The sequence below is a fragment of the Bombina bombina genome, chromosome 6, assembly GCF_027579735.1.
Source record: "Bombina bombina isolate aBomBom1 chromosome 6, aBomBom1.pri, whole genome shotgun sequence".
Taxonomy (NCBI): Eukaryota; Metazoa; Chordata; class Amphibia; order Anura; family Bombinatoridae; genus Bombina; species Bombina bombina.
Window position 1 is genome coordinate 219,264,866 of NC_069504.1, and position 12,170 is coordinate 219,277,035.

At 39.8% G+C, this 12,170-nt stretch overlaps 1 protein-coding gene across 1 annotated transcript in view; it reads left to right on the forward strand.

Annotated features, from left to right (window-relative positions):
* The window catches only part of ARID2 (AT-rich interaction domain 2), a 574,897-nt gene that overhangs the window by 441,132 nt on the left and 121,595 nt on the right, over window positions 1–12,170 (forward strand). Inside the window, exons 13-14 of the mRNA XM_053716737.1 lie at window positions 3,184–3,318; window positions 4,107–4,294. Of these exons, the coding sequence (XP_053572712.1) occupies window positions 3,184–3,318; window positions 4,107–4,294 (323 nt within the window). The remainder of the gene's footprint in view (window positions 1–3,183; window positions 3,319–4,106; window positions 4,295–12,170) is intronic.

The window sequence follows — 12,170 nt, forward strand, 5'->3', positions numbered from 1 at the left end:
ATGAATTCTCTTGGCATTCTTTTTAGAATTCCTAGGATTTTTTAGTTTCTTTATAAGGTGTTTGTCTGCAAGTTCCTTGAAAGGACAAATATCTGCTTTTCCTGTGCTGTTTCACAGTAAGAATTGCTAAATCTTTCTGATATTCATTGTTTTTTTCAGCTAGCTGCGGTCAGGTTCATCAGATTTCAGTCGGACAACATCACGACTGTAGCTTACATCAACCATCAAGGGGGAACAAGGAGTTCCCTAGCAATGTTGGAGGTTTTAAAAATAATTCTATGGGCAGAGGTTCACTCTTGCCATCTATCAGCTATCCATATCCCAGGAGTAGAGAACTGGGAGGCGGATTTTCTAAGTCGACAGACTTTTCATCCGGGGGATTGGGAACTCCATCCGGAGGTGTTTGCACAGTTGATTCAACTTTGGGGCAAACCAGAACTGGATCTCATGGCGTCTCGTCAGAACGCCAAGCTCCCTTGTTACGGATCCAGGTCCAGGGATCCCAAGGCAGCGCTGATAGATGCTCTAGCAGCGCCTTGGTCTTTCAACCTGGCTTATGTGTTTCCACCGTTTCCTCTGCTCCCTCGACTGATTGCCAAGGTCAAGCAGGAGAGAGCATCAGTGATTTTGATAGCTCCTGCGGGGCCACGCAGGACTTGGTACGCAGATCTGGTGAACATGTCATTCTTTCCACCTTGGACTCTGCCACTGAGGCAGGACCTTCTACTTCAAGGTCCCTTCAAACATCCAAATCTAATTTCTCTGCGTCTGACTGCTTGGAGATTGAACACTTGATTTTGTCAAAACGTGGTTTTTCCGAGTCGGTCATTGATACCTTAATTCAGGCTCGAAAGCCTGTCACCAGGAAAATCTATCATAAGATATGGTGTAAATATCTTCATTGGTGTGAATCCAAGGGTTACTCATGGAGTAAAGTCAGGATTCCCAGGATATTGTCTTTTCTCCAAGAAGGATTGAAGAAGGGATTGTCAGCTAGTTCCTTAAAGGGACAGATTTCTTCTCTGTCTATTCTTTTGCACAAGCGTCTGGCGGATGTTCCAGACGTTCAGGCTTTAGTTAGAATCAAGCCTGTGTTTAAACCTGTTGCTCCGCCATGGAGTTTAAATTTAGTTCTTAAAGTTCTTCAAGGGGTTCCGTTTGAACCTCTGCATTCCATAGATATCAAGCTTTTATCTTGGAAAGTTCTGTTCTTGGTAGCTATCTCTTCGGCTCGAAGAGTTTCAGAGTTATCTGCCTTGCAGTGTGATTCCCCTTATCTTATCTTCCATGCAGATAAGGTAGTTTTGCGTACCAAACCTGGGTTTCTTCCTAAGGTGGTATCCAATAAGAAAATCAAGAGATTGTTGTTCCGTCACTGTGTCCTAATCCTTCTTCAAAGAAGGAACGTCTATTACACAATCTTGACGTGGTTCGTGCTTTAAAGTTTTATTTACAAGCTACTAAAGATTTTCGTCAAACATCTGCATTGTTTGTTGTCTACTCTGGACAGAGGAAAGGCCAAAAGGCTTCAGCAACTTCTCTTTCTTTTTGGTTAAGAAGTATAATCCGCTTAGCTTGTGAGACTGCTGGCCAGCAGCCTCCTGTAAGAATTACAGCTCATTCCACTAGAGCGGTGTCTTCCACATTTGCCTTTAAAAATGAGGCTTCTGTTGAACAGATTTGTAAGGCGGCGACTTGGTCTTCGCTTCATACTTTTTCTAAATTCTACAAATTTGATACTTTTGCTTCTTCGGAGGCTATTTTTGGGAGAAAGGTCTTACAGGCAGTGGTGCCTTCCGTTTAAGCGCCTGCCTTGTCCCTCCCTTCATCCGTGTCCTATAGCTTTGGTATTGGTATCCCACAAGTAATGGATGAATCCGTGGACTGGATACACCTTACAAGAGAAAACAAAATTTATGCTTACCTGATAAATTTATTTCTCTTGTGGTGTATCCAGTCCACGGCCCGCCCTGTCATTTTTAGGCAGGTGTGTTTTATTTTTAAACTACAGTCACCACTGCACCCTATGGTTTCTCCTTTCTCTTGCTTGTCTTCGGTCGAATGACTGGTAGTGGCAGTTAGAGGAGGAGCTATATAGACAGCTCTGCTGTGGGTGATCCTCTTGCAGCTTCCTGTTGGGAAGGAGAATATCCCACAAGTAATGGATGATCCGTGGACTGGATACACCGCAAGAGAAATAAATTTATCAGGTAAGCATAAATTTAGTTTTTTCTTTCATGATTCAGATAGAGCAGCATGCAATTTTAAGCAACTTTCTAATTTACTCCTATTATCAATTTTTCTTCGATCTCTTGCTATTTTTATTTAAAAAGCAGAAATGTGATGCATAGATGCCGGACCATTTTTGGTTTAGAAACCTGGGTTATGCTTGCTTATTGGTGGGTAAATGTAATCCTCCAATAAGCAAGCGCTATCCATGGTGCTGAACCCATAATGGGCTGGCTGCTAGGATTTACATTCCTGCTTTTAAAATAAAGATAGCAATAGAACGAAGAAAAATGAATAGGAGTAAATTAGAAAGTTGCTTAAAATGTCTTGCTATCTGAATCATGCAAGAAAAAAATTGGGTTCAGTGTCCCTTTAACATACTTTTACAGATTTTATGTGTTTGCCACAGCAGAGGCACCCTTTGGGAGAGATGTTCTTCAAGCGGTGGTGCTTAGGACTGCCTTCCCTTGCTTTCCCTCCCTAATTTTTTGTGGACTCCACAGCTTGGGTATTGGTTTCCCATAGGTTATGAATAGATTTTGTGGACTCTCACTGTTATTAGAAAGAAAACATAATTTATGCTTACCTGATTAATTATTTTCTTTCTTGGCCGTGAGAGTCCACAAACCCACTCTGTAGTGTAATAATGTAGTGTCGGCAGTCTTATGGCACCTCTGTACCCCTATTTATATCTCTTCTTTTGCTTATCCTCGGCTTGAACTACTGAGAGGGTAGGGGAAGTGGGAGGGATATTTAATGCTTTGTTTGGGGTGTCTTTGCTGCCTCCCGGTGGCCAGTCTTTGCCTTCTCTTGGTGGCCAGGTAAAGTACTTCCCATAGGTTATGAACGGATTTTGTGGATTCTCACTGCCAAGAAAGAAAAGAAATTATGAGGTGAGCATACTTTTTTTTTACGCAGTTGATTAATAATTCTCTCCACCTTCATTTTCTATAGGTTAAATGCACATTTTGAAGTGACTGCTGATTGTTCAGTTTCAAGAGCAGAAATGTACTCTGAATACCTCTCAACCTGTAGCAAATTAGCTCGTGGTGGAATCTTAACATCATCTGGATTTTACAAGTGTCTTAGGTAGAATATCCATAATATTATATTATGTATCTAAATTTATATATATATATATATATATATATATATATATATATATATATATATATGTGTGTGTGTGTTTTTTTTTATTTTTAACCACATTATTAAAGGGACATAATATTCATATGCTATATCACTTGAAACTGTTGCAGTATAATTGTAAAAAGCTGACAGGAAAATATCACCTGAGCATCTCTATGTAAAAAAGGAAGACATTTACCTCAAAATTTCCTGAGCTCAGCAGATTAAGTTCTGTGTAAAAAGTATACTTCAGCTGCTTTCCAACTACAGGTAAAAAAAAAAATTAAAAAAATGAAGAAATGAACTGCAGCCAATCAGCATCAACAGTGCTGAGGTCATGAACTCTTTTACTGTACTGTGATCTCATGAGATATAACTTAACTCTCATGAGATTTCATAGTAAACTTCCTTAAACTGAATAGGGAAATAACATGAGTGTTCATGAGGCTCACTCCCTTGCCTGTCCCGTGACAGACATACTGATTTGCTGCTTAAAGCCCTTAACAATGGTGTGTGAACACTTAGGATATTTTGGGGTAAAATATCTTTCTTTTTTACATAGAGATCTTCAGGTGATTTTTCTAGTCCGCTTTTTACAGCTATGCTGCATCACTTTCAAGTGTTTCAACATTTGGGTATCATGGCCCTTTAAGTCAATTTACTATCTGTATGCACAAAAATTCTAAAGTAGAATGTTGCAAATAGGCTTGCTGGGTCAAACAAACTGTTTTTTCTTCTTCTTTGTTTAGGAGTGTATTTCCAAATCACAATATAAAGAGAGTAGAAGATCCTAATAACAATGGACAAGCTCATATCCATGTGGTTGGCGTAAAAAGAAGAACCTTACCACTTCCTATTCAGATGTACTATCAGCAGCAACAACCACCTGTTGTCAGGGTTGATGTGGTTTCAGATGGCTCAGGGACAAATTCTGCAGGTTATTTATTACATTTATACTAATAAGTGCAAACAGTCACAATAGATTTATTTACAATTACAGCACGATAGTATGCTAGCTCTAGAATTTGAGAATGAGCCAGCCAAAGCAGACTAATTAGCAACGAAAATTAGGAATGTGAAGTAATATTTTAGGAAACACAAATTTGTTTAGGCCTTGGTTGGTCATGTTTCGAACAAACACAATATTCATTTTTATTACACTGTTATTTTCTTATCTTGAGTTGATGGTTGTCATAAAGGAAACAACTTTGCAGTATATTTGCTTTATTTATTTTGCCCCCTGTTTATGTATTTATGTAATTTAGCCCCTTGCTGATTTATCAATGCTAACTGCTGCATATCTGTCCCTAGTTTTCATGATCAAGTAGCCATTTTATATTAACTTTGACAGTGACTAGCCTTGTTTTCTGTGGGCTAAAGACTAGATCTAAATAAGGCAAATGGGAGGGGGTGGAGTTTTGCTACTGACAATTGTAGTAAAGGTGTTTGTTTTAAAAACGTTTAGACTTGGCTGATGTGGTGTTATATAGCAACACAACAATGTTTACTATCCCTTTGTCTGCTTTTTTTATAAATGGATATAGTTTTTGGTAAGGTGTTTCTCCTACATATCCAGAACCCTGCATAACGAGAGAAATTGTTCGCCAGCTAAATTTGCTCTCTTACAATTCTTTGAGAGACCTCACAGTACTGACAAGACTTCTTTAATGTCATCAGAGAGAGCTCTAGATCATCTGGCCCTTACTGTTTTGCCTCACAAAGAATGACAAACTGATTCACGTACACACTTATACATATGCTAGCAGGTAGATTAAAGGAATATTAAAGGGCATTATAGTGTGAAAATGATTATCTTGTAGCAGTCACTAGGGGAGATGGTACCTTCAAGAGGGACTGTGACAGAAGACAAAGAGCTTCAGTATTCCATATCCTCCTGCAATAAAGGTACCAATTCCATCCAGGGAATAGATTTTTTCCTTACCTGCAGACAGGAAGAATAAGAGGGTTCCCAGAGCTTTAGGTTCCAGTGTGTGTTCACGTGTGCATCACTTCTGACAGCATCCTCTGCATCTGAAATGTATATTGCTTTAATCAAGAAAGTTGTTTTCCAGGTGTGAGTATTCTTTAGCACTTCCAACACTACCATAGTTCTCTCTATCGTGCAGAATATGGATGAGTTTTTTTAAGCTAGAACAAGTTATTTAAAAGTCAGCTTTTCATACTGTTACTCAAATGCCTTATTAGTTTTGCAACCAGTGCTAAGGATTATCACTTTAACTTAAAAATGCAGGTTCTAGCTTATCTTACAATGTCTGCTGTTAAATGGGCCCAAGATCTGCTTATAAGGTGTTTTTTGTGTGTGTTTTTTTAGTGGGTGCTACATGAGGAAGCCAAGATAACACTTATATCAACTTTTTGTAATTTTAATATTTTGACTCCAGTCTCATTGTGGTGCTCACAATTAAATATGTTAGGATACAAAGCTTTTCCCTGTTTGTATATGGGACCTTTCCTGCAGGAAGAAATAGAATTCTAAAGTTCTGGCTTTTCTGCCATAGTCCCTCCTTAATGTGAGCATCTTTCCTAGTGAGTGCTACTATGAGATTGGAGCAAAGATGTGGACAATAACGTTAATATGAATGCATATTTCCCTTCTATACAGGTGAAACTCGAAAAATTAGAATATCGTGCAAAAGTTCATTTATTTCACTAATGCAACTTAAAAGGTGAAACTAATATATATGAGAGACTCATTACATGCAAAGCAAGATAGTTCAAGCCGTGATTTGTCATAATTGTGATGATTATGGCTTACAGCTCATGAAAACCCCAAATCCACCATCTCAGAAAATTTGAATATTGTGAAAAGGTGCAATATTCTAGGCTCAAAGTGTCCCACTCTAATCAGCTAATTAAGCCATAACACATGCAAAGGGTTCCTGATCCTTTAAATGGTCTCTCTGTCTGGTTCAGTAGGAATCACTATCATGGGAAAGACTGCTGACCTGATAGTTGTGCAGAAAACAGTCATTGACACCCTCCATAAGGAGGGAAAGCCTCAAAATGTAATTGCAAAAGAAGTTGGATGTTCCCAAAGTGCTGTGTCAAAGCACATTAATAGAAAGTTATGTGGAAGGGAAAAGTGTGGAAGAAAAAAGGTGCACAAGCAGCAGGGATGACCGCAGCCTGGAGAGGATTGTCAGGAAAAGGCCATTCAAAAGTGTTGGGTACTTTCACAAGGAGTGGACTGAGGCTGGAGTCAGTGCATCAAGAGCCACCACACACAGACAGATCCTTTACATGGGCTTCAAATGTCATATTCCTCTTGTCAAGCCACTCCTGAACAACAAACAACGTCAGAAGCGTCTTACCTGGGCTAAAGAAAAACAGACCTGGTCTGTTGCTCAGTGGTCCAAAGTCCACTTTCTTTCATGTAATTAGCAAGAGTCCATGAGCTAGTGACGTATGGGATATACATTCCTACCAGGAGGGGCAAAGTTTCCCAAACCTCAAAATGCCTATAAATACACCCCTCACCACACCCACAAATCAGTTTTACAAACTTGGCCTCCTATGGAGGTGGTGAAGTAAGTTTGTGCTAGATTCTACGTTGATATGCGCTCCGCAGCAGGTTGGAGCCCGGTTTTCCTCTCAGCGTGCAGTGAATGTCAGAGGGATGTGAGGAGAGTATTGCCTGTTTGAATTCAATGATCTCCTTCTACGGGGTCTATTTCATGGGTTCTCTGTTATCGGTCGTAGAGATTCATCTCTTACCTCCCTTTTCAGATCGACGATATACTCTTATATATACCATTACCTCTGCTGATTCTCGTTTCAGTACTGGTTTGGCTTTCTACAACATGTAGATGAGTGTCCTGGGGTAAGTAAGTCTTATTTTCTGTGACACTCTAAAGCTATGGTTGGGCACTTTTTTATAAAGTTCTAAATATGTATTCAAACATTTATTTGCCTTGACTCAGGATGTTCAACATTTCCTTATTTCAGACAGTCAGTTTCATATTTGGGATAATGCATTTGAATATATCATTTTTATCTTACCTTAAAATTTGACTTTTCCCTGTGGGCTGTTAGGCTCGCGGGGGCTGAAAATGCTTCATTTTATTGCGTCATTCTTGGCGCAATTTTTTTTTTCTATTTCCGGCGTCATACGTGTCGCCGGAGGTTGCGTCATTTTTTACGTTTTTCGCGCCAAAAATGTCGGCGTTCCGGATGTGGCGTCATTTTTGCCGCTAATAGCATTTAGGCGCCAAATATTGTGGGCGTCAAATTTGTCTCCACTTTATTTAAGTCTCATTATTTGTTGCTTCTGGTTGCTAGAAGCTTGTTCACTGGCATTTTTTCCCATTCCTGAAACTGTCATTTAAGGAATTTGATCAATTTTGCTTTATATGTTGTTTTTTCTATTACATATTGCAAGATGTCCCACGTTGCAACTGAGTCAGAAGATACTGCTGGAACTACCAAAGCTAAGTGTATCTGCTGTAAACTTTTGGTAGTTGTTCCTCCAGCTGTTGTTTGTATTACATGTCATGACAAACTTGTTAATGCAGAAAATATTTCCTTTAGTAAAGTACCATTACCTGTTGCAGTTCCATCAACATCTAATGTTCAGAGTGTTCCTGATAACATAAGAGATTTTGTTTCTGAATCCATTAAGAAGGCTATGTCTGTTATTCCTCCTTCTGGTAAACATAAAAAGTCTTTTAAAACTTCTCTTTATACAGATGAATTTTTAAATGAACATCATCATTCTGATTCTAATGATTCTTCTGATACAGAGGATTCTGTCTCAGAGGTTGATGCTGATAAATCGTCATATTTATTTAAAATGGAATTTATCCGTTCTTTACTTAAAGAAGTCCTAATTGCATTAGAAATTGAGGATTCTGGTCCTCTTGATACTAAATCTAAACGTTTAGACAAGGTCTTTAGATCTCCTGTGGTTATTCCAGAAGTTTTTCCTGTTCCTGGTGCTATTTCTGAAGTAATTTCCAGAGAATGGAATAATTTGGGTAATTCATTTACTCCTTCTAAACGTTTTAAGCAATTATATCCTGTACCGTCCGACAGATTAGAGTTTTGGGACAAAAATCCCTAAAGTTGATGGGGCTATTTCTACCCTTGCTAAACGTACTACTATTCCTACGGCAGATGGTACTTCCTTTAAGGATCCTTTAGATAGGAAAATTGAATCCTTTCTAAGAAAAGCTTATCTGTGTTCAGGTAATCTTCTTAGACCTGCTATATCATTGGCTGATGTTGCTGCAGCTTCAACTTTCTGGTTGGAAACTTTAGCGCAACAAGTAACAGATCATGATTCTCATAATATTATTATTATTCTTCAACATGCTAATAATTTTATCTGTGATGCCATTTTTGATATTATCAGAGTTGATGTCAGGTTTATGTCTCTAGCTATTTTAGCTAGAAGAGCTTTATGGCTTAAAACTTGGAATGCTGATATGTCTTCTAAATCAACTCTACTTTCCCTTTCTTTCCAGGGTAATAAATTATTTGGTTCTCAGTTGGATTCTATTATCTCAACTGTTACTGGTGGGAAAGGAACTTTTTTACCACAGGATAAAAAATCTAAAGGTAAAAACAGGGCTAATAATCGTTTTCGTTCCTTTCGTTTCAACAAAGAACAAAAGCCTGATCCTTCATCCTCAGGAGCAGTTTCAGTTTGGAAACCATCTCCAGTCTGGAATAAATCCAAGCCTTCTAGAAAAGCAAAGCCAGCTTCTAAGTCCACATGAAGGTGCGGCCCTCATTCCAGCTCAGCTGGTAGGGGGCAGATTACGTTTTTTCAAAGAAATTTGGATCAATTCTGTTCACAATCTTTGGATTCAGAACATTGTTTCAGAAGGGTACAGAATTGGTTTCAAGATAAGACCTCCTGCAAAGAGATTTTTTCTTTCCCGTGTCCCAGTAAATCCAGTGAAAGCTCAAGCATTTCTGAAATGTGTTTCAGATCTAGAGTTGGCTGGAGTAATTATGCCAGTTCCAGTTCTGGAACAGGGGCTGGGGTTTTATTCGAATCTCTTCATTGTACCCAAGAAGGAGAATTCCTTCAGACCAGTTCTGGATCTAAAAATATTGAATCGTTATGTAAGGATACCAACATTCAAAATGGTAACTGTAAGGACTATATTGCCTTTTGTTCAGCAAGGGCATTATATGTCTACAATAGATTTACAGGATGCATATCTGCATATTCCGATTCATCCAGCTCGCTATCAGTTCCTGAGATTCTCTTTTCTGGACAAGCATTACCAGTTTGTGGCTCTGCCGTTTGGCCTAGCTACAGCTCCAAGAATTTTTACAAAGGTTCTAGGTGCCCTTCTGTCTGTAATCAGAGAACAGGGTATTGTGGTATTTGCTTATTTGGACGATATCTTGGTACTTGCTCAGTCTTCACATTTAGCAGAATCTCATACGAATCGACTTGTGTTGTTTCTTCAAGATCATGGTTGGAGGATCAATTCACTAAAAAGTTCATTGATTCCTCAGACATAGGTAACCTTTTTAGGGTTCCAGATAGATTCAGTGTCTTTGACAGACAAGAGACGTCTAAAATTGATTTCAGCTTGTCGAAACCTTCAGTCACAATCATTCCCTTCGGTAGCCTTATGCATGGAAATTCTAGGTCTTATGACTGCTGCATCGGACGCGATCCCCTTTGCTCGTTTTCACATGCGACCTCTTCAGCTCTGTATGCTGAACCAATGGTGCAGGGATTACACAAAGATATCTCAATTAATATCTTTAAAACCGATTGTCCGACATTCTCTAACGTGGTGGACAGATCACCATCGTTTAATTCAGGGGGCTTCTTTTGTTCTTCTGACCTGGACTATAATCTCAACAGATGCAAGTCTTACAGGTTGGGGAGCTGCGTGGGGGTCTCTGACAGCACAAGGGGTTTGGGAATCTCAGGAGGGTGTGGATTATTTTCAGCAGGAATTGGCTGTCTTTATTTTATCCCTCCCTCTCTAGTGACTCTTGCGTGGAAAGATCCACATCTTGGGTAGTCATTATCCCATACGTCACTAGCTCATGGACTCTTGCTAATTACATGAAAGAAAACATAATTTATGTAAGAACTTACCTGATAAATTCATTTCTTTCATATTAGCAAGAGTCCATGAGGCCCACCCTTTTTGGTGGTTATGATTTTTTTGTATAAAGCACAACTATTCCAATTCCTTATTTTATATGCTTTCGCACTTTTTTATCACCCCACTTCTTGGCTATTCGTTAAACTGATTTGTGGGTGTGGTGAGGGGTGTATTTATAGGCATTTTGAGGTTTGGGAAACTTTGCCCCTCCTGGTAGGAATGTATATCCCATACGTCCCTAGCTCATGGACTCTTGCTAATATGAAAGAAATGAATTTATCAGGTAAGTTCTTACATAAATTATGTTTTTTCTGATGAGAGCAAATTTTGCATCTCATTTGGAAACCAAGGACCCAGAGTATGGAGGAAGAATGGAGAGGCACACACTGCAAGATGCTTGAAGTCCAGTGTGAAGTTTCCACAGTCTGTGTTGATTTGGGGAGCCATGTCATCTGCTGGTGTTGGTCCACTGTGCTTCATTAAGTCCAGGGTCAACGCAGCTGTCTACCAGGAGATTTTGGAGCACTTCATGCTTCCTTCTGCAGACGAGCTCTATGGGGATGCTGACTTCATTTTCCAGCAGGACTTAGCACCTGCCCACACTGCCAAAATCACCAAAACCTGGTTCAGTGACCGTGGGATTACTGTGCTTGATTGGCCAGCAAACTCGCCTGACCTGAACCCCATAGAGAATCTATGGGGCATTGCCAAGAGAAAGATGAGACATGAGACCGAACAATGCAGAAGAGCTGAAGGCCGCTATTGAAGCATCCTGGTCTTTCATAACACCTCAGCAGTGCCACAGGCTGATTGCTTCCATGCCACGCCGCATTGAGGCAGTAATTGCGGCAAAAGGGGCCCAAACCAAGTACTGAGTACATACAGTATGCATGCTTATACTTTTCAGAGGTCCGATATTGTTCTATGTACAATACATGTTTTATTGATTGCATGTAATAATCTAATTTTCTGAGATTGTGGATTTGGGGTTTTCATGAGCTGTAAGCCATAATTATCACAATTATGACAAATCACGGCTGGAACCATCTTGCTTTGCATGTAATGAGTCTATCGCATATATTAGTTTCACCTTTTAAGTTGCATTAGTGAAATAAATTAACTTTTGCACGATATTCTAATTTTTCGAGTTTCACCTGTAGACTTTTTCTGAACATGTTCAAATATGTCTTATAGTTTAACCTTTTTGCCAAAATATCCTTAATTTGTGTCATTTCAATGCACTCTCCAGAAAGGTTGTGGCTGTCAGTCATCTTCCATATGTGGGCATAAGGCACACACAAAGCCATCACTATAGTATCTGTTTAACAGAGTATATATATATATATATATATATATATATATATATATATATATATATACTCTGTTAAACAGATACTATAGTGATGGCTCTGTGTCATGTGTAATCATTAGATACACACCCAGACCCCCCCCCCCCACAGACACACACAGACCCCCCCCCCCCCACAGACACACACAGACCCCCCCCCCACAGACACACACAGACCCCCCCCCCACAGACACACACAGACCCCCCCCCCACAGACACACACAGACCCCCCCCCACAGACACACACAGACCCCCCCCCACAGACACACACAGACCCCCCCACAGAAACACACAGACCCCCCCACAGACACACACAGACCCCCACAGACACACACAGACCCCCCCACACACACACACAGACCCCC